General features: G+C 44.0%; 2 protein-coding genes across 2 annotated transcripts; one reads left to right on the top strand and one right to left on the bottom strand.

Moving 5' to 3' along the window:
• The first annotated feature begins 266 nt into the window (after positions 1–266).
• LOC121606286 (histone-lysine N-methyltransferase SETD1B-A-like) lies at positions 267–11,097 on the top strand. Its single transcript, XM_041936501.1, has 18 exons — positions 267–389; positions 643–795; positions 926–1,030; positions 1,968–2,238; positions 2,343–2,455; positions 2,548–3,591; positions 4,717–5,436; positions 5,555–5,671; positions 5,748–5,826; positions 5,942–6,126; positions 6,310–6,406; positions 6,484–6,900; positions 7,398–8,393; positions 8,482–8,648; positions 8,730–8,855; positions 9,851–9,970; positions 10,187–10,324; positions 10,482–11,097. Exons 1-18 carry the CDS (start codon positions 267–269, stop codon positions 10,653–10,655), a joined length of 5,145 nt encoding a protein of 1,714 aa, XP_041792435.1. The 3' UTR covers positions 10,656–11,097.
• Positions 10,491–15,877, bottom strand: hpdb (4-hydroxyphenylpyruvate dioxygenase b). Its single transcript, XM_041936824.1, has 14 exons — positions 15,837–15,877; positions 15,678–15,704; positions 15,374–15,436; positions 14,955–15,059; positions 14,644–14,686; positions 14,163–14,245; positions 13,941–14,030; positions 13,715–13,818; positions 13,543–13,620; positions 12,814–12,976; positions 12,648–12,719; positions 12,435–12,557; positions 11,583–11,699; positions 10,491–11,472 (listed from the first exon to the last, which is right to left on the bottom strand). The coding sequence occupies exons 1-14, from the start codon at positions 15,837–15,839 to the stop codon at positions 11,362–11,364; spliced, it is 1,182 nt and encodes a 393-aa protein (XP_041792758.1). The 5' UTR covers positions 15,840–15,877; the 3' UTR covers positions 10,491–11,361.
• Between the last annotated feature and the right edge of the window lie 7,006 nt (positions 15,878–22,883).

Raw genomic sequence — 22,883 nt, 5'->3', positions numbered from 1 at the left:
ACATGTAGTATCAATTATGTTGGTCTATAATAACACATATACATTATATTTATGCTAAGTGATTTACATAACATAATCTTGTGATGCTGTCAGACTAAAAGTCCCTTCTTGGTATCAGTTTAATCGAATTTCATGTTATTTTATCTTTACTTATCTTCTAAATAAACTTGATAAAGGTCAGCTTTGAGGTTTTTGATTTAACTTTACTTCACTATTTTTTTCACTGCATTATAAAAATGCTTAGACACTCCTGAAAGTGCACAAAAATGTCACACCTGTCCACCTTCCTCCAACTTGTTTTGTTCTTCCGCCTCATCGAGGGATCTATATTCCGCCTCTGCCTGCTGGCGGAGGGATCCATTCTCCAACCTGGGCGACGCAGGCCGACTGTGAAAACACCGAAAACAACAACAGCTTTTCCACAATGTTGCTCCATCACAGGATGAAACTTTGGTGCAGGTAAGGGAGCTAAAATTTACCTGAAGTACCTGGACACGTTTCATTTGACGGCCTGCTGCGCTTAGGGGAAGGATAACGTTCCAGGTGATGCTCTTCATCACCTGTCGGGGCGTGTTAACCTGCAGTGGAGGACTCGCCGACAGCTGCGTTTATCATGTCGTGTTTCTTTTGTTCTGTTTGCAGGTTTTGACGAATGTGATGGAAAGCGACAAACAGACGACTGAGAGAGAGACGCCGCCTCAGCTCTGGAGAAGTTGCAAGTTGATTATTGATCCCGCACTGACGAAAGGACTGTACAAAGTGTACCGTTATGATGGACAATGCTTCAACATACCCGTGAGCATGTCCACATGTCTCTTTATTGTTTGTCTTCCATTGAGCTGTAATATTGCGCCACACAAGCATGAATGTTTTCCATGATGATGATGATGATGATGATGATGATGGGTGTTGTTTACCTCAACAGGTGGAGGACTTAGGTCTATTTCCTGTGGATACAGTCAGAGATCCGCGCATCTGCCGCCTCTGGAGCAAATACAACAAGACTGACCTGTTGGTTGCTAAATTTAAGGTAATCTTCATCAGTGGAGGATGAAGTATTCAGATTTTTTACTTAAGTAGAAGTACTAATACTACACTGTGTAGTGAAAAGTCCTGTGTTGCATTATTACTCATCCATTAATATATAAGCAGCTAATGTTTAACTGTTCTATACAGGCATGCACCTGATGACAATTCATTCATTCATAATCGATTAATCTGGTAACCTGGTGAAGAAGTAGTTTACTTGAGTGTATTGACATATAACTTAAGTCATTAAAGCACACTTTTACTGTTTGTGCTTAATTCAAAGTATGTTTGACATCTACTTTTTAAAAGTCTACTTCTAAATAGATGTCATAAAGTTCTGCTTAAATGTGTTAAAATGAATATACTAATTCTACAATACTGAAAGTGATATTTCAAACTTAAAGTGTACTTTATTGTAAGTGTGTTATAAATTGTACTTAAGTGTACTTTAATACTTTTAACAGTAATAGAGTGAACTTATTTTCAGGTCCTTTGTAAAACACCATCAGCAGCTTAATTAAAGTGTACTTTGATTTCACTTCATTTGAAGTATATTTAAGTACATTTCCAACACATTGGTGAGATAATACAATTTTACTGCAGGTGTGTTTTGTGAGAGACATGCTCAATATTTTCTGAAAAAAATATGTATGTTTCAGGTTAATAGTTAAAAGCAGAAGCTGGAACCATGAAATGTTTTTGCATGAATGATTATTATCAGTTATCAATTTTTTTTTCTGTTGATTGACTAATTAGATTGGGTAGTTTAGTAAGTTAAGTAACAGTAACTACAGTTCTCAAAGAAATGTAGTGAAGTAAGATTGAAGTACCTCGGAATGTTTATGTCAGTACAGTTCTTGGGTAAATGCACATCTATCTTTATAGTCACCATAGTAACAATAATAATACCAAAAGGTGTTGTTGTTATGTCCCTTCAGGTGGATGAATGGTACGTTGGCCCTGTTCCTCCCAAAGAAGTGACTTTTTCCAGGTTGAATGACAATGTAAAGGAGGCCTTCTTGACTAATATGTGCAAAAAATATGGCAACGTTGAAGAAGTGGAAATATTTTACAACCCAAAGAACAAGAAGCATTTAGGAGTCGCAAAGGTGGTCTTCGACACGGTGAGGGCCGCAAAAGACGCCGTTCAGCACCTCCATCTGACGTCAGTGATGGGAAATATCATTCACGTGGAAGTTGATCCTAAAGGTAACACAGACTGGAAAAAACAATCTCACATTGTTATACACTGAACGTATAAATGTTGCTCTTGTTTACTTTGTTGCTTGATTGCAACATGCAACCTTCCTCAGGTGAAAACAGGGCGCGATACCTGCAGCTGCTCCTGCGTGGTCCTTACACGCCGTGGACGTTGCCGGTGGGCAGCAGTGAGGAAGCTCTTCAAAGCTTAATCGACAGTATGCTGGTAAACCTTTTAAAGCTGCGTGTAAAATATTCAGGATTTAGAAACCAGCTGCTACATTCAGATGTTTTCTCTGTGTTGTCCGTCTCTTACAGAGCAGCGCAGCCTCTCAGCGACCGGCGAGCATCTCCAGCCCCACCAGCATCGCCACGCCGCTCTCTCTGGACACAGCCTACTCCAGTATTTGGCAGGATACACCTTGCAGCTTCGGGCTCACACCACGTTCTCAGGGAACCCCCCGCACTCCTTGTTTGTCTGCGACTCCTCTCTCCCAGGACTCTTGCTACTCCAGTCTTCAGGCGACTCCGGTCCTCCAGGGGGAGCCCTCCACTTATAGTGTTCCCAAACCTGTAAGACGAGAGCTCTGCCACCGCAAACCGGCGAGGCATCACAGGGGATCCGGCGAAGATGTCAGCTTGGTTTTGAAGCATTGCCAACCACAGCCACCGCAACCCCTCTCTGCCCAAGTCCAAACCAGCAGCCAGCAGCTTGCACTGTGGGGTCACAATGCACAATCCTCTACGCACAGTAACACAGAGCCTTCCTCTAACCTTGCCTCCCCCGGCCAGGAGTCCGAGGCTTTGCATCTGAACTGCCACTCTTTCAGCATCCTGAGCATCAATTTCACAGCTGACCGGCAGACAGCGGCGTCCTCCCCACCTGACGACCACGCATGCATAACAGAGCTCCCTCCACCTGCTGTGAACTGTCCCACCTGCAGCCCCCAGCCGGGGGTGGAGAGTTTGGACTCCCGCATTGAGAGTTTGCTGATAAACAGCCAGAGTGCAGACCCCTCATACTTTGATAGAGAGACTCTGGAGGCGGATGTGCACTCTCACGACAGCCCAGCTTCACCCTGCTCAGCTAACACCTCCCCTCTCTCGGACGACTCACTCGCTTGCACTCCGGCTTCTCGTGGCGCCTTCGCAACCAGCCGCCGCCGCTCCTACAGTGATCAGGTGGATGTCAGTCCGACGTGGCTCATTGAAGATGAAGAGGATGAAACCGCTCAAGCTGTTTCGTTTCTTACGAGAAGCTCCCGGTCTCCCGCTCCATCTGATTTCACACATTTTGAAAGGAGGACTCACGTGAACAGTGAAAAAGATGCAGAAATGTTCCCGTCATTATCTCGTCCAGAGGTACTTCCTCTAGATCTCAGCTTATATCATGATGACAGTTAAATAGGAGGCATGTTGTTATGTGTAGGGCTGTCAGGATCCTGAAATTATAGTTGATTAATCATCATTGCGATTAATGATGTTGCTTTTCTGTTATTTTATGCCACTTTAAAGCAAAATTTGGTCTCATATGAGCTGAAAGAAAAGGATCTGTCCACCAGCTGTAACGTCTAGACAGCCAAGCTCTTCTTTTATGCCGCCGCGTTGACGACAGCTGTGGCTGGAGGCATTATGCTCTCAGATGGTCTGTCCTGGTCTTGTGACGTCTCAGCAACACTTTGAGGGAATTAAAGTAATCATGACAAAATTTCACACAAATGTCTCAGAGGATAAAGTGATGGCATTTTATATCCAAAAAGTCAAAGGTCAGCTTCACTGTGACATCATAATGTTGTACAGAAGCACTTTCTCTGTCTGCCATTAGGGCATCCACTCTGAAACTGTGCTGATTGTAAAGATCTTCTGTGCTGCAGGTTCAACATGTGTGTGAAACTGTTTTAGACTCTGTAGCTTCTCTGCAGCAGCGTCCGTATTTGAAGCATTGTAGTCCACCACGAGCTGATTGGTCGTGCTGATAATGATCTTCAGTTGATTGTCGTTGCACCATGTGATGAAGCTCTCTATCAGTCCTCTGTGCTCCTCTGGAAAAATAGTCCCTATTGCAAAGTGCAACTTGGTTATCGGAGGCATACGACCGTGAGGCGGTAATGCTCGTTTATGCTCAGCTGACAGTTTATTTGCCTCAACCAGCTGATGGAAATACAACTAATTCACATTCCATTTGTTGCAACATGATTTGTTTTTTATTTAATTTGATGTGCATTTCCTATGTAACATTATTCAAATATTAGAAGTGAAGCGCCTCAAGATCAAAGCTAATTCGCGGCAGTAATTCTCGACCTAATTGGCTCTCGTGGCATTAAACCGTATCAGATTAAGAGGGTGCAACAAAGTGACGTCATTGGTGCCAAACAGTGGAAATGGTGATGGAAATATGACACTTCTGCCGGTCAGCTCAGATAATTGCGATTATGTAATAATTGTGACATTTCTGGTGTAAGTAAGATTTTTCTCTGTCTCACTCAGGATCATCGTGCAGCGAATGAGGATAAGGAATGCTCAAATAACAGACCGTCTGGAGCTTTGACACCCTCAGAAGAGATCTCCTCTCATCCTCAGCCTCCATCCTTTCCCTCTCTCAGTAGCACCACCCAAACCTCCAAAGCTCCTTCTGTCATTAGGCCCGCATGCCCCCATCCAGTCACCCCTCTCCCTTTCCCCATTCCTCCCTTTCCCCCGTCTGTTCCACCTCTCCCACCTCGCCTGCCAAATGGCACCATTCCCATCCCACCTCCAGGCTGGATCCCACCTCTGGGCCATCATGCCAGCATCCACATTCCTCCTCCCCCTATTCCACCTCCTCCTTCTATTCCACCCCCACCAACTTTTCTCAGACCCCCTCCATCTTTGATGGTGCCACCTCCTGTGCATACGTACCCCTTACCCATGCAGCCTGCAGGTCCTTTAGATAAGGGGACTCCTCCAAGGCCCGGCAGTGCACCTGCACCTTTCCCTCGACCACCCTGGCCCGCTCCACCTTTTCCCATGTTTAACCCCTTCGTGCCACCACCAGACTACCTGCTCGTGAGGGAGAACCCTCACAAGGTCACAATAGAGAAGGTTTTAGAAGTCATCGTGGATGAATTGAAGTCAATCATTAAGAAGGACATTACACGTAGAATGATTGAAGGGATCGCTTTCAAGGCATTTGAGGACTGGTGGGACTCTGAAGAGAGGAAAATAAAGGTAAGCTACTTAAATCCTTTAGTATTTCACAAAGTGGTTGATGAAATCATGTGAATGTTTAGTGGTGATGCACTTTTTGAGCTGGTAGATTCATTATTATTGTTGTTTTATTCACAAGATACAAGTTTCTCCTTTGAAAAGTGGAGCGACAAGTGTCCAAGAGAGGAACAAACTAAGAAATCCCCTCAGTCACATCCCAGGACAGGGCAAAAAGCCTCCACTGCCGTCCTTCAAGGTAAACCAATCTGCTCACTGTAGTATGAAACACCAGCATCTGACCTCCGAGTTAATGTCAAATAACTGTTACACAGGTGAAAAGGAAAAGAGCCGATGATGCTGCTGCATCAGAAGAGATAAAAAACACGTCAGGTCCTGCTCAGGAAAGTGCTGGTCAGTGCTTTTAATGCAATTAACCCTCATTTACTATCTATTAACTACTAATACCACTTAACTACAACTGCTGTAGGCTGATCCACTGTGCTGGTCTCCCTCCGTGTGGTTTTAGATGTGAAACAGGGGGACGACGTATTAAGACCTGCATTAGAGAGAGCCAAACGCAGACATGCAAGACCACATCAGCTTGACAGTGATGACGATGATGATGATGAAGGGAAAGAAGAAAACGCACTTCAAGAGGAAGAAACCGGATCAGACAAAGTGGAGGCTGTTGATGATGATCCTCAAATCCTGGTAAATAAGGATTTTGCATGAAAAGTAAAAAGCTCTTCTGCATCGCGACTTTATTTTCAGTTTTTAATAGAAATATATGTAACAGTATATTTACTACATACGAACTGTTAATATGATAAACTGTCTTTGTGGTGACGATATGAGATTCTTAAGAGTGTGTAACCTAACTGGTGTTTTAATTAGTCTGGCAGAGATGATCGTGATGATGGTGATAATCATCCAGAGGATGAAGATGCTTTCATCCTCCAAACTGGTGCTGGCGTGCAGTGCTTCGATGGCGGTACGTTAAACTTCACACAGCTCCAACGCTAAGGGAATAACTACATGAGTAAATATTTATTGTCTCTTCTCTTACAGAGACTTTCTCAGAGAGCAGCTCCTCAGAGGACGGCGAGTATTCGTCAGACTTCGACTCCTCTGACTCGTTCGCCTCGGACAGCTTCGAGGACTCGTCCTACTCCGACCTCAGTCCTGAGGATGAAGACATGGAGGAGGACGGCGAGGATGACACCAGCGCCGAGTGCATAGTCATATCGTCAGATGAAGAGTCGATGGAGCTCGAGCCCCCCGCCACCCCCTCAGCTCCGCTAACCCCTGGCGCTCAGCTGGAGCTGGGCCTGCAGGACTGGTCAGCTCCTTCGCATGCAGAAGAAACCAAGGAGAACCAGTGCACCTCCTGTCAGCAAGACTCCTGTGACTTCAATGCCGTGATGGAGCTCAAAACCAGCGAAGCCCAGGACCACCCACTGCTCCTGTCCCCTCTAGGACGTCCAGGTTATATGTCCAGCAGACTGTGTAACACTAGATGAAAATAGTTTACAGCGTTAGGAGACTTGAAATAATGTTTTATGTCCACAAACTAATGTGATAATTGTGCAAAAGTTTGGCTCCTAATGGGAATAAAATCAACAATAAACAAGTTACAGATATTGTTTCAGTATAATGCATTAATCCTCAACGTGCATGACTTAGGTTAGCATGCAAGCATTTGCCAATTAGCACAGCTGAGGCTTAGGGGAACATCAAGTATTTTTTATGTATTGGACTAAGATGAATTTTCACCTAATGATGGTGCCTGATGAAAAGAGGATCGAAGTTCTTAATTCTTAACAATTAATCCTCTTGTGCTCACGACTGTGTGTGAAAAGTTTCACGCCTATAACGCCACTAACGTGACTAAAAAGGATGTAAACTGTGTGAACGAAGGAACAAAATTATTGATAGAATGGTGTCTGTTTGATTTTGTAATATTTTCCTATTTTCCTCTGTAGCAGTGGAGCCACACCTCGATGTAGAGATGGAGAGCCCTGAATGGACGGTGCAGTCTCTGGAGAACATAGAAAACCTGCGTCCTCTCACTCCTACTGGCTGCTTGGTGGACAGTGACCCGGACCCTGAACCAACATCCCCAGCCGTGGAGGAGGTGGAACGACCTCAAACACCTGGCAGGGGCATAGTGGCTGACCTGGACAGTGAGGATGAAGTCCTCGTCCTGTCCCCAGCAAGCACTGAGCTTGTTCTGGCTCCCTCTGGTCCCCCGGCCTCATCGTACCAGAATATGCCCAAAACTCCTGGTAGAGATGATCGAAGTGGATGGACCCAGTGCAGCTCTGGGAGACCTCCATTGACACCAGGCCGAGAGACGGCCGTGTCAGAAGGTAGCATATTGATGTTCCCAACTCTCAGCAGCCCGCCTCCTGCGCCATGCCTGTCTAACAATCCATATATCACAGCCCCAAAGACTCCTGGAAGAGACATCATCCTGCCCCGAAGAGCCATAGTCCACAGGAGGAAAGCACAAATAGTGGCCACCTCACCGCCTTTGTTAGGTGACTCTCCCTTCTCAGAGTCCTCCCCATGCAGCCTCTCTGAGCCTTCGCCTGACTCTGCTGATGGGAGGTGCATGTGGATCATTTCAGGTGTGAGGATGAAGCCCCTGCAGGGACTGGAGAACATGCCTGGGCTTCTGGATGAGGACAACAGGAGAGAGACGGAGAAATCCTTACTGAGCAGGAAACAGCTAAAGAGGAGGTGGAGAATTCGTCAGCGGCAGAGGTCACTGAAGAGAATCTCTGGTCCTCTCTCCTCTCACAGTCCTCCTCGCCGGTGGCGCTCACTCTGCGAGGAGAGGAGGATACTTCACAGGGTCTGGAAAGAGGGCCTGGATGAAGAAGACGCAGGGCTGCTGAAGTGCACGTATGACAGGCTGCAAGAGCAGGATAACGGCTGTGGGTGGATCAGTGACACACTGTGGACACCCCACCCTCATATCCTTTGATAAAAGATGAAATTAGATGAAAGTGGGTAGTGAGTGCACATCATATTCTGTATCTGACGTCCTTAACTGCTGCTCACTGACTAAAATCCCCACAGAGAAGGTTGACGAACACAAACCCTGGCAGCTGCACCACAGGAGCGGCTCGGCTCGCAGCGAAGGTTTCTACAAAATCAGCAGGAAGGATAAACTGAAGTACCTCAACAGCACAAAGCTGACCACAGAGCTTCCGTCTACGAGCGCTCAGGTACGATGGAGGGTTCGCTCTCATGTTCGCAGTGCCCAGTTCGTTCCATTCAGTGGTTAAAGTCGGCATTTGTTTCAGCAGGGAATGTGCATCCCAGCCCAGCAGCAGACCTCCCTGCGCGCTGGATCGGACTTCCGGTCTGAACAGCGCCGCCTGCTGTCCTCTTTCAGCTGTGACAGTGACCTGGTCAAGTTCAACCAGCTGAAGGTGAGTCTAGCTGTATTGTCTTCTTCTGTTCTTCTTAGCAGTTAGCGGTTAGCATTAGCATTAGCTAAATGGTAGCATCGGTACTGTATTGTCTTCTTCTGTTCTTCTTAGCAGTTAGCGGTTAGCATTAGCATTAGCTAAATGGCAGCATCGGTACTGGCCACTACCTGGAGCATCTTCTAAACAGGCCTGGGTCAGTTGAACGTGGCATTGCTGTTTGGATTGTGTAGGAGCAGTGTGAACTGGCACTAGGGGGGGTGACTCTGGGAAGCCGGAGTTCACCGCCTAGCCTCCTGGAGGTGTCGTGGGACTAAGTAGGCGAAACACTGTTGAAGGGAGGTTTCCACCTGATGACCCCCAGAGACGTGTTAGGAATCACTGCTCTTTGGCAGGTATAGAGGCAGATTAGAGCTCCAAGGTTCTTCACTGAGAATGAATCCTCTTTTTGAGCACAAGTATCTTGTGTTACACTCAACGCTGCCATCAATTTGAAAGAAGTCTCATATGAATTAATTAGCATGTAGCATTACTAGATCACATGGTATATTTTATTCTGTTGGTACATTTCACTGGTATAATTTATTGTTTAGTATATTTTTATTGTCATAGTATATTTTCATTTCTGGTATATTTTTATTGCATTTACGAATATGTTTTACTGCATGTTGGTTTATTTTATTCTACTATCTTAATTTTATTTTAGAATCTTTCTTATCTTTCTTATTATCTTGTTTCTAACATGGGGGTTGCAATGCAAATTTCGTTGACATGTCATGCTCAATGACAATAAAGAAATCTTGAATCTTGAATCTTATTTATCAGAATAAAGCAAAAACCAGTGAATCAGTGCAGACTTTTATCAGTGTAACTCTGCTACACAGCAACTTAAACGACCACCTGTCACGTCAGCATTTGCAGCAGTTGGAACCTGTGTTAACAAATGGCAAACATATGTCTCATTTGGCATTGAAACTCTTCATATCTTCTCATATCAGTTCCGCAAGAAGAGGATCCGTTTCAGCCGGAGTCACATTCATGAGTGGGGCCTGTTTGCGATGGAGCCTATAGCAGCAGATGAGATGGTGATTGAGTATGTGGGCCAGATCATCAGACAGGTAAACAAACTAATGACAGGGCTTGGAATAAGATTCATAATGAATATAATTTGTGAAAAATGTCACCGCCGGGCTTTTAAGCGAACCGCTTTTCTCCTGAGAGCTTCCTGAATTGGCCCAGCGGCTCAGACGGCCCCTCCGGTTCTTCTGGGTGCTTTCCAGGAGTGTGAGCAGTGATAAACAATGGTCTCATGAATCTGTTTTCTTTCTCTTTAGGTCATCGCTGACATGAGGGAGCAGAGGTACGAGGAGGAGGGGATTGGAAGCAGCTATTTGTTCCGGGTTGATCAGGACACCATCATTGATGCTACTAAATGTGGGAACTTAGCCAGATTCATCAACCACAGCTGCAATGTGAGTACGAGCTGGTAGTGAGACTGAAGTGAGTCTGAATCAGATCGGTGGTTTGTTAATAGGATTTTTAATAATAATAATAATAATAATAATAATAATAATAATAACTTTTCATTCTCATTACAATGTTTACATTTGTGGGTTTGTTGTCTTGCAGCCGAACTGCTATGCAAAGATCATCACTGTGGAGTCTCAGAAGAAGATAGTGATATACTCCCGGCAGCCGATAAGCATCAATGAAGAGATCACGTACGACTACAAGTTTCCCATTGAGGAGACAAAGATTCCTTGTTTGTGTGGAGCAGACGGCTGCCGCGGCTCCTTGAACTGAGCTCGAACGACGTGTCCCCATTATGTCAAGAGCCAGAGTTGCCTGAGGAACTGTACGATATAAACACAGACCCTGAATATGTGTCAAAAAGTTTTAATGCTATTTAAAACTGTACAGCGAGTAACTGTCGAGAGGCCATACAGGAGCTCCTAAAAGCACTGCAGACGATCGTCAGCGCTGCTCAGTGAATGATGGGCCAATGAAATGGACCAAGCACTTAGAACTTTAATCTGTTAATGGAGGCTTGGCATTGAGTTGTGATGTGCCACCTGCAAGCACAGGTGAAAACAGAATCCTGATTCTTTGCTAGCAACACTTGCTAACGTCTGTCCCACCTCTGTTACAATGAAATATCTGCCGACCTCATCGTCCAAATGATAACAGAAGTGTACAGTTAAATGTTTTCGTTTATGAGAGCTTAAATGGTGTTTTGCTTGAGTCAAGCTGGTATCGGTAATGTTGCTTTTCCTGTTAATATTCTGTAAAAAAGGACGTGTTGCATTGTGTTAAAGTACTTTTCAACACATAAAATAATGTCACGTGTTGTATGTTGTAATAAAACATGCAAATCACAAAATAAAAATCAAGAATAACAGCTTTAATAAACGTGCATCGACGTAGAATATAAACCTCCTAAAAGTAAAGTGTTTTAGTAATTAGTAGTAATTCATATTTACTGAGACTGTAAAGCATAGTATCACTGGCATCACATGTTCTCTGAAACGCCATTCGGCGTCAGGATGGTCAGATTTCCCCTCGCTTGCTGGTCTGCCTCGATGGCTTCAAACAGAGACTTGAAGTTTCCTGCACCAAAGCCCTGTGGAGAAATCGTGTATTTAGCTCACTGAATTTTGCACCAAACATATTGACACATAGAATAATGTGCTGCATGTTTCCTCTTGTGAAAGTTGTCCGTGGCGCCCTCACCTGGTGGTTGTGTCTCTGAATGACTTCTAGGAACACGGTGGGCCGGTCCTGAACCGGTTTGGTGAAGATCTGAAGTAAATAGCCATTGTCGTCATAGTCCACCAAGATCTTCAGCTCCTGGATATGAGAAATATCATGAGAATACATCTGTCTGTCGCAATCAATTTCTCCATTAAGTTGTAGAGAACAGAGTTGGATAGTAATGGATTACATGTAATTGGGATTATGAAGTCATATTACAAAAAATAGCATCTATAATAAACCCAGATTACATTTGAAAAAACGTGTACATGGATCATAGCTATACTATCAAGGATTACTTGATTACGTTTTTGATGATGTCTTTAAAATACGACAATTTTGAACCGCTGCTCTGTTTACTAGTGAAAAGGACGCAGGGTTGATTTCACCAGTAAATGCTGAACATGCTAAATTTTGAGATGCTTGAAGAGAAAAAAGGAATATTAATGGAAATCTAAACTTTGTAGCTGCATCCTTTTTATTAGAATAAGGTGCAATATTTTGAATGTTTGATTTTGAAGTAATGAAAATGTGAATATTCAGACAAACAATTGCATTAATAATTACAAAAATTGCCATATAGTTTGCATTGACTGACTACATTTTAAAGTAATCCTGCTGTGAAGCAGGAGAGATCACTCCAGTGTGTTGTTTTTTTTTGCTTATTACAGCCGTCAGTGAATTAGATCCTCAGACTCAGCAAAGTACAGCATCCAATCAGCTGACAAGGGAAGCAATGCTGTTCTGCAGTGACTAAATATGGGCATAAAAACATGAGCTTCGTAGTGCATCAGAACTCCAGATGTGATAAACTGTGATCTTGGTTCTGACCTGCAGGACATCCAGGTCCTCTGAGAGTTTGACCTTTGAGTGTTTGAGGTTCTCCCTCAGCTGGTCGTAGTAGGTGTCTGGCACAGACATGAAGTCCATCCCGCGCTCCTTTAGGTTACGAATCTGCAGGTAAAGAATTGATCCGAGCGCTGTTGTTGCTGCTGCTTTGGGATGCATCGACGTGCAAAGCCAAACAGCGTTTTACAGACTTACTGCGGTGATGATGTCTGATGTATTCATGGCTATGTGCTGCACTCCTGGACCTCCGTAGTACTCCACATACTCCTGTAAGTCAAAATGTACAGAAACAACTTAATCATTTAACCAGGGTTGTCCAGGAACATCATCTCTGGTGCACAGATTTGTCGAATAAACATGCCTGGATCTGTGACTTCCTCTTCCCCATGGCGGGCTCGTTGATGGGCATCTTCACCGTCTCCTCGTAGTTCGCCACAACGATGGAGCGCAGGGCGCTGAACTCTGTCTGAAGCTGCTTGTCATCCACTGACCAGAAGCGGTGAAAGAGGAGGTTTCTTTGATACCTGTGAGATCATGAACCAGAGATAAAGAAGCATCACATGGTGGGTCGAGCTCCGCTGAAGGGCCTCTTGAAGTGTTAACCATGCTAAATGCTCAGTGTTGGTGTTTTAACTGGTGCATGGAAGCACAAAACGTTAACATGGCCGGAACTGATGCTGCTGTCATCTCGTGATTTAAACTGGGGAATTGTGGCCTGCTAAACACGAATGAGTGACTTTTTGAGTAATGAGGCGTCTCCACGAGGTCTGTCACATCTAAAAACCTCCAGCCTGTGCTACACCCCTCTTTGCAGGATCAACCAATCAGCTTGCTCATTTAGAGAACTGCCTTTCCACACAGTTTCATGCCTTCATGATGAGATGAAAACCAGATCCAGATGTGGAGGACCACAGGAGTCCACTTCAGAAAACGCAAAGTCATGCTGATGCCTCACTTAGCAGAGTTACGCAACGATCAGACGCCCTCTGGCTCCTCCTCTCATCCACCCGTCTGGGTTCACATCATAGCAGAGGCATGCACTGCAGGTAGGTTGTTAACACATGTGCTACACTGCATGTGTCTGCATTACCAGTCCACCACTGGAACCATCTCATTGTCCGACTGGTTTCCCACAACGTGATCAATGAAGTTCAGTTTTCCACTTGGTCTGCATGGAAGAATGGAAGACAAATACACAGTGCATCAGCTGTCAGCCTGAATTTATCAGCTTATAAACATCATGATCGCTTGTGCACACTCACAGTCCGGCTAATAAAGGGTCCTTGAACAGAGGGGGGTGGAAGCCTGGCAGGAACAGCCCAGTGTATCCCGTCCTCTCCACAAACGTGTGAGTGGTGTCACCGTACTGCAGCAAAACAAAGCAAGTCTACAATCCTGGCTTTCCTTTTAGAGCATTTTCAGCTTATTTCATGATGTGCTAGTGGCTCCGTGTAAATCACAGAGTTCATACTGAGTGACTTCTCTTACCGTCTGAAGCACAGCCAGCCTGACTTTACCATGCTTGTCCTCCAGGGTGTAGGGCTCCTTCACAATAACTGCACCTCGCTCTCGGGCTTTCTGTGAAGGATAATATGGTGAGTGCATAACGTGAGCAAAACCATAGTTACGATACAAGGAATTAAACGTAACCTGAAAAGTGAATCTTGCGTTATAAAATAGCTCCTCTAGATTAAAATCTGCCGTATTTACCTGCACAAGAAAGTCACAGTCCTTCACTGTGAATGCAATATCCTTCACTCCATCCCCGTGCTTCACTAGATGATCCCCCATCTCTGAGAAAAGATGAGAACGTTTTAGCCACACATATTTTTATACGCTTCACTAATTATCTTCTGCTAAATTTATAGGAAAAACTGTTTCAGTAAAATATTCCTCTAGTCTTGAGCTAGTTTTACAAAAGCATGTCAGGATATATTTCAGGAAACATTTTGCATAATTCTTCTGGTTTATGGTTATTTTTATGGATAATTAGTGAATAATTACTGAGCTCAGAGTTATTATATGTGAGTACAATTAATGAAAATAGGTGCAAGAATTTAAACTAATGTGTTTATTTTCATGGAAACTGCACCGTCTTCACAGTGATTTTTAAATATCACAGTAGCCTGATTTCGTTCAAGTAAGTGCTTCAGCCTTGAGCACGGCGAGACCTCCAGCTCCAGATCAGTACCTTTGTTTCCAGGATTGAGGGCGGATGAGAACACATAAATGATCTGTGAAAACATCAACACGGTGAAAACAGCTCCTGCTTCCTCCAGACATTAAATTACATTTGATTCACTCTGTACAAACGAGTCGAACAGTTATTTATTGAAAACTAGTGTTACAATCCACATTATTCTAGGAAGCCAGACACTAAGAGAGCAGTTTCTCTCTTTGTTTGCCAGTTTTGTGGCATTAAAAGACATCTTCTGACATCATCACTGATTCTGTCTGGTGTGTGCTGTGCGTCCAGGCTCCAGGCACCGACGGTTTATTTACCTTTCCTTGTCTGACTGCGTGGGACACCACTTCTCTGCTGCCCGTCTCCAAACCCTGATAAGCCAAAGGCTCAAATCCCAGCTTGTTACAGTAATATGATGCAGCCTGTTGAAGACAATGATTTCCACTCAGCAGAAAGACACCGAGACGAGTCTTACTACATGTTACATTGAAGTGAAATTGGGCACATCAGAGCCTTAAACGCTCTCATAGTGCCATCTCCTGGTGAGGCTTGACTCAGTTTGTGCAGGGTCATAATTAGCCTGTGGTCTGAGGTTTTACACCCTGTGTGCCCTCCACCCCTCTGCAGAACCAATAGCCTTTCTGAGTGTACCCCTCCGTCTGTGAGAGGAGATGGTCAGAGAAAAATAATATACCAAAAACAAAAAAAAAGGTGGAGCATTTCTGAATGAACTTACCTGCTTTGCATTTCCAACCCAGAAGGTTAAGTGATCAAAGCAGAGGAAGCTGCCCTGCTCATGCTGAAGACAAGAAGAGAAGACACTTTAATGAATGAACGGAAGATTTATTTTGAAGCTTTCGCCATGATTAAAACATATCTGACAATCTGGAGCAATATTAGCACTAAAAAAAATGCTGGATAAAAGCATCAGAGGCGTTAAAAGCCTGTTTTTATCGCAGTGGTTTTCCACTCAGTGTCTGCCTAATAGCTGCAACATCACTGAACCTCTGCTCTGTAGCACATATGATGATGTTACCTACCTTTTCGCCTTTATCTGTGTACGTTGTCTACAATCAGAAAGCACACCATTAAATCATCATATTATAAAGAAGCACACACACAAGTTATTTCTGTGTAAACACAAACTCTCAGTCACAGGTAACAACAGAAAAGACGCTGTATAAAATGACTCAACTCACCATCTTGCCTCCGGTGACCTGACCTGACTCTCAGAATGAAATCTACCATGAACTCCTGAATATATAAGCTGGGATGGAAGTTTCCAGATCCACACCCACCGCTGAGGAGGGGGTACTAGTGAAGGAGGAGAGGAGGAGGAGGAGGAGGAAGGAGAGGACTGATACTTGCTCTCCTGCTGTTATACAATGATTACTTGGTGAAACATGTCAGCGATTAGACCTCCTCATCATTGATAAACAGCCAGTTTGATGCTACTGACTATGATGCTTATGTTATATCTGCCTAGAGACTTAACATTTATTTTGCAAACAAAACCTTCAGTTATTTTTCATGCCTTCATAATGCATCATAATCAGATTTAGAAATTAATAAATCCACTAAAACTTTTCTCTGCAATGGGATGAAGAAAAAAAAACAGTTTGTCCACTGAGGTTTAGAATTACAGCTGCCTCGTTTCTAGAGGAAGACGTCCATATGTTAGCGTTTAGTGGGGAGAGGAGGCTCACTCATGCAGGACTCTTATTGGCTCACGGGGGTTGAGCTAAGTGAGTTGAAATGCCTCCATCCCATCAATCCCCTTCACCAATGGAATTCTAATAATTGCGATTATTCTGGTTGTAGACTTAAAGACTCATCCAGAGGAGTTAAAGCTATTGTGTGATACCTTTGTAGAAATGTGATACATGAAAAATCAAGTTGATCCAGTTGTGCTCTACTCTGTTGACATTATAGGTTGAATTAATGGGTTTCAGATGGCGTCGGGTTTCTGATCTTCAAGACAACAGTGCAGAATAATGGACAAAATCAGATTATATCAATTTATTATATACTTTATAGCACAAGAGAGCAAAGGGAAATATGGAACAATATGTACAACTGAAACCTGAAAAGTGAACCATACCTGTGTACAGACCAATTTTATGAATGACTACAGCAGCTATCTGCAATATTACAGCCACATACAGTAACAGCTACCTGTTCTGTCAGCTACAGTTCCCTCTATAATTTAGTTTCTAAGATAAAATCATAACTATATACTGAATGCATGCTCTTTAAGGCACCACTGCAACACCAGAATCCAGCAGGAAAACATGCTATATTCCTGATTTAACACTAAAAAATTCATTTTGACTAAAAGAATCCTGCAACTGATGCAAAGGATTCGACCACTGAGTGGAATCATCAGTGGATTCAGGGACCGAGTGAAAGAATGCGTCACAGCAACAGATTAAATAAGTTAATTAAATCATGCAAGCGCACTATGAGCAGTTTGTGACACCCAAAAAACAAAGACACAGCAGCTGAACTGAGATTTCTACAGGGACAGATCAGTCGCTCGTCATCAGCACTAACTTTAACTTTATGGTCCATCAGAAGGATCTCATGCTGTGTGAGATAAAGCTTCAGTAAACCTGTGCATAGACCCAAGAATCATCCCTGACTGACAGACTCAAAGAAAATATCTTTATTTTAACCCACTGTTTTATGTGTGAACGTTATATGACATATATATGTCTCTTATATGTATTACAGAGGGTGACTACATTCAACTGTGTTTTTGCTGAGGAATTCACAATGAGTTCTTTGAGCAAACCAGAGAGTCTCAAACACATCTTTAAATCATCATATGCACACCACACACACATTAACATACACATGCATGTCTTATTCTGTGGCATGAGCGATGCTGTCATCTCAAAAATGCAATAAACAGAGCATGTAAACGAGATTAAAGGTTTGACCAATGAGCTGTGTTCACTGTGGCTAACTAATAACTGCTCTCACAAAGTGAATTTAGATATTTACAAATGTCTCAAAGTCCAAAATAAATTTTAGACTTGTAGAGAAAATGCAAAAATAGACGAAAAATATCAGATATTCAAGTACAGAAGAATTTCTCGGTATATCGCTTTACATGAGGGGGCACAACAGAGTAACTAACGATTTGTCTCTTATCAAATATCTTTGATAAATCCCTAAGATGAATTGGCTTATTATGACCTTATGATTTATCAGTGCTGTATATCCAGGTCTGTGCTCACCTCCTCGAGTCAGAGTTATTCATTGGTTGATTAATCAGACTTCTCTCATCTCTCACTAACTCATTTCTGTGCACTGCAGAGTTGCTGCTATTCTTCATGCATGTTTATTCAAGTCCTGCAGAGAAAACATGTTGATGAGCAGCTTTACTACAGTGGCACAGATTGGTTAGTTGCGTGTTGCCGCTCTGCATTCCAGTAACGGCTCACTAATGAGAATTTGAAGCCTGCCCCTCGGCGCTCCTGCGGCGACTCTCCCTGCAGAGCTTTGTTTTTCATGCTGTTACCAGGAGGCTCGCTGTTGTCATGGGATGCAACTACAGACATGCAGAGGAACACAACATGTGGGATTAAATAATGCCAGCCACTTAACATAACGACAGCTGTTGGATCATTTAATAGTGCGATATGGGAGCTGTTGTTCTTTGTAGTTAAAATGCCAGTGGACAGAGGTGTACTATCACAAACACAAGTGCTGCGTTACAGAGCAGAAGCACTTATTCCACACTTTTAATAGTCTCAACCACTTTAAAATGCTGGATGTCGACAGATGTGATAATTTAACTGATTTATTTTGCATTGGTGTTGTCTCACTACAATGTTTTTGAATGTTATCTCGTACATCGTGCAGGATTACACCAGACTGCAGGCCTGAATCCCCGGGGGTTCGGTCTCTCTCAGGACGAACACCTCAGTCAATTAGGTCATTCCCACGCCAGCACTCCTCACACAAGTGTAGTAGCTCAGTTCAAGGGAGCAGAGGAGCTGTCAAGACGAGAAATAAAAATGAGTGAATTATCATCTGAAGCGAATCCACAAATACTGGTGAACGGCGAACAGCAGGGCGACGCTGCCGCAGCAGAGGAGCAGATCTCCTCTGCGCGCCTGGACCAGAGGTGTTCGGAAGACAACGTCGCTGCAGAAAAGGAGACACAAGCAAAGATGCAGTCTGTTTTCCAGCAGGTACGTAACCAGATCAGATCACAAGTGGGTGTGAAGGCCTCAAAGAGCGGCCTGCTGGAGCTGATGCAAAGAGTCAAAGACAGAGAGATGCTGACTGCACAGGTGAGCGGCGCACCTGAGGGCGAGGAAGTCAGCAGCGAGGAGGAGAAACAAGCAGACGTGCTGACAGATGAGAGCAAATGTGAGATGGATCCAAAGCAGGAGTTGTGTGCACTTTTTGAAGAAAAGCTTGAGGCAAGCAAAAAGACCTTAAGGGATGAGTTCGACGTGCAGATTTCTCAGGTGCGCGCAGAAATGCGGGCCTACACTGACCAGGCTCTCAAAGACTTGGAGTGTAAGATGCACAGCAGGCAGCCCGACCGTCTACCACAGCTGCATCCCAAAGAGCAACACCAGAGCAAAGGTCCAGACAAGAAGAAGGCTTCAGCACCTCCCTCACTGGCATCCAGAAGAGGACGAGTCCTGACTCGGACCATGACCACCATCATCCCTAAGACGTGTGCCCCCGTCATCGTTGGCCCGCGCGCCAAATCAGAGACGCTGAGCTCCTCGAAGGGTGAAATCTCTCGACTTCATCTGAGAGATGCAGCGCACCTCCTGCCAGGCAACAAGCCGTGCCAGAGCCGCAAGCCGCTGCTCCCCCCTACTTGGCCCCCACTGCATCAGCACAAAAAACCTGTCCGGGCAAAAGCTAAAACAGGGAACTGAATCATTTATGCAACTGGCCTGATACAAACCAGAACCACGTGCATTCAGGCCACATTAATGAAGACAACCTCTGTTATTGCTTGTTACAATGACCAGACTGTAGCTGCTTGCTGAGGGCGGTGTTACCTCCCCTTTAGTCATATTTGTAGCTTTATGTAGAAATAAAAAGTGTGTTTGAAAATTGCTATTATAATGGTAACAATAATAAAGCATCTTGTGAGAGTTTGAAAGGAGGTTTCCTATTTCCTACTTCAATACAGCCGATGTATTTAGTTCGTTTCACAGGTGCAAGGTTGACTATTTCTGAACGAGTTTGGAGGAAAAGATCACAGGTTATGACTCAAGGTGTACTGTATGGGTTAGCTTCAGGGTCCTGGTGTTGTTCCTGCTACCTCACTGTCAGGCTGTCATAGTAACACCTGCTATGACAAGTAAAAATGTCTGTTTTAAAACTATGATTCCCAGTTACATGGTTTTATAAAGGAGGAATTATGAGACATCCTGACCTGAGGGGTTGCTGATTAAATGCTCATCTTGGATTATAGCACAAGGGGACTTAAATATGTTAAACTCTAAATTAACAATTATTGTAACAATAATCTCGTTGCCATTTATCTGCAAGAATTCATTAAATAAGAAAACAATATGAATTGAACCTTGAGTACACAGTGTGACAGTTCTGACTTTCACTCGAGGATAAATATTTTTGGTAATTGTACAACCTCACCAGCAGGTGGCAGCAGTTCATCTTTATGGGCTTCCAAGAATCCCATCTGGATGAATAAAACGTCTGTGTCATCTTCTTTGCAGGGGATGATGAAGCAGTTTAATAACCGAGCTGTGGCAGAGCAGCGTGAACTGCGGCTGAAATGTTTTGTCCTCTGCACCACCCATTTAGAAAGCACATGTGCTTACATGACCCTGAATGATGGTTGGAAAGGTTCTCGTCAATGAGCAAACTGTACAATATTACTATTGTGATGGAATAGGGTCGAGTTCTGGACCATGAAATCACCTTAAGGAAGGTAGAAACCAGCCTCCTGCAGGCTGCTGCTGCTCCCCAGTGGCCACACAGCAGAGGATGAAGATGTCTAACAATGATGGAGGGATGAAGAGGGGCATGCAAAGAACTGTTTTACTCTCCTTTGATGTGGCTTCCTAATGACAGATTTGAGATTTAAATTCTTTTGAGCAAATTATTTTTTTTCGGTTATTTGAATATTTTTCCACCATGATGGACACAAAGCATCTGGATGTGTTGATATTTGTTCATTTCTTTGCCAGCGAGGGTCAAAAATACACATCAGAAACACTTTAAAACTGACATATTGAACTCTAAGGTGCTTGCTCCCTGTTTGTGAGGGGCCACACTACCATCAGTACTAACACATCCTCTTACCTAAACTGCTGAACAGTACAGGTGTAACTTGTGCAGGAAAGCTGATCTGAGCCCTGTCGTTTACCTCTGACAGTCACTTGTGGAGACCTGAGCACCTGAGTGCCTCCAGCAGCTGAACTGGCACTGGGACCGGGCAGTGACAGGAGATGCATTTAGCCCTGAAGCAGCCGAAGGAGCCGTGTGCCTCGAGGCAGGCCCTTCACAATGGACGGGATAGAGAAGGATGTGAAGAGGATCTTTGTGTCTAAGGGATGATGAGCCCTGAGCAACCATATCCGGAGGGGACGCGAGCCCAGCACATTCAGGTCTGGCCAAGCCACGCTGTCCTCGGAAGCAGCGTCTCTCGCCTAACGATATCCAACAGCAGCAGCTCATTGCTATGCACTATGCATCCAGGCCATGATAGATAGATAGAGAGAGAGATAGATGGCATCTTTTTCCACATATGTGCCACATATGTTACGTTTAACCCTACGGTTTAACCCCAGTCATTACAGTGCGCCGTATATCCTCTTATATATTTGCACAGCTGACTAAAATCCACTCAGTAACCCCATCAGATTTAGTAGGTGCAGTAACGGGTGGAGTGGACATGACCCTGAACAACAGTGAGTAACAAAGGCAGGGAGGCGGTGTTCAGGGGGTCCATTTGAAAACCCTGACTTCCTAATCACCTCTTGAAATGCGCCACAAGATAACAAAATTACCACGAAAACACTGATCTCATGTAAACGCTGTGTTTTTCTGGGCTGTTGTTCTCAAGGTCTGGACAATTACAGTGAGAGGCCACTTCCAGGTGGAGACAAGCTGATTTGAATAGTGATTCCTGAGCAGACGTGGTAGCAATTTACAGCCATCACATGGGGCAGAAGTGGAGGAGCGGGGCCGCGCTGTTGGTGTGTATTGGATACTCGAGTGGCCACGTTTGTGAGGCATGATTAGACATGTAATACCCCCTTATTTGTGAGACCTTATTGATTAGATTTGTAGTGATGTGGCTCTGTTCCCAAAGTTTGTGGAATTCCATTGATCACTATCAGCGCAGATTCAAGCAAAGGGGGATATGGTGGGAGGGACAAACTGGATGTTAGTGAAACTCTGAAGCCTTTATACTTTTACTCCACCTCATTTCTATATAAACCATCCTGTAATTTCTAAAGGCCTGCAGCTAAAATGGTTTTCATTATTGATTCATGCGCAGATCAACTAATCAACTCATTACGACATCACATGTGTAATTTATTTGCATATGTTTATATAATATTCTTTTACAATTAGTGTCGCAGCTCTGTAGCGTGTTAGCTCGTTTTGAAGCTAAAAGCTCATTGTTACAGTTTTCATTGAAAGCATCTCAGGGCGACATCAGCTCCGTGTTCACGGTGTGTAAACCGTAAACAGGCAGTGAAACATGGTGTCAGCTGGAGGGGACGGGGGCTCAGGTCTGACCGAGGTTTCTGAACCGACTTGTTTTGGTGGATCAGGGGCTCTGCTGTCTAGACTGGTGCTGGGCTCATACTCAGACCACAGACTCAGACACTTCATGTTATTAACTGTACAGTGTGAGCCTTAATCCTCTGGACAGTTCCTCGTCTCAAAGCTGTCAGTCCACGGCTTAAAGGACGGTTCCTCATCTGAAATCCCACCTGGTCTGGGTTTGTTAAGGAAACTGGCATCCTACTTAAAATATTTATTAAAAGCAACTTTCAGTTAAACTAAAGCAGACTGAAGCTGCTTATTACATATTAAAATAATTATAATAAAGCTATTTTTTATTAAACTAAAAGAGAAGAAAAGACCATCATGAAAATAATAAGGTGAGTAAAGTGGGAAAGGGTTCATTCTCCGTTACATTGCACTGGAACCACACACACACACACACACACACACACACACACACACACACACACACACACACACCAGCTTGGAGAACACACATT

Source organism: Chelmon rostratus, chromosome 5 (genome assembly GCF_017976325.1).
Source record: "Chelmon rostratus isolate fCheRos1 chromosome 5, fCheRos1.pri, whole genome shotgun sequence".
Lineage (NCBI taxonomy): Eukaryota > Metazoa > Chordata > Actinopteri > Chaetodontiformes > Chaetodontidae > Chelmon > Chelmon rostratus.
This window is presented reverse-complemented; position numbering and strand designations above follow the sequence as displayed.

Excerpts from the sequence above, each read along its gene's own strand:
- LOC121606286 (XM_041936501.1), top strand. The coding sequence starts at position 267 with ATGTCACACCTGTCCACCTTCCTCCAACTTGTTTTGTTCTTCCGCCTC. Across the intron at positions 390-642 it reads CTGGGCGACGCAGGCCGACT|GTTTTGACGAATGTGATGGA; the intron begins GTGAAAACACCG and ends TTCTGTTTGCAG. Across the intron at positions 8,856-9,850 it reads TCAAGTTCAACCAGCTGAAG|TTCCGCAAGAAGAGGATCCG; the intron begins GTGAGTCTAGCT and ends TTCTCATATCAG.
- hpdb (XM_041936824.1), bottom strand. Across the intron at positions 15,437-15,677 it reads ACACAGATAAAGGCGAAAAG|CATGAGCAGGGCAGCTTCCT; the intron begins GTAGGTAACATC and ends TCTTGTCTTCAG. Across the intron at positions 11,473-11,582 it reads TTCAGAGACACAACCACCAG|GGCTTTGGTGCAGGAAACTT; the intron begins GTGAGGGCGCCA and ends ATTTCTCCACAG.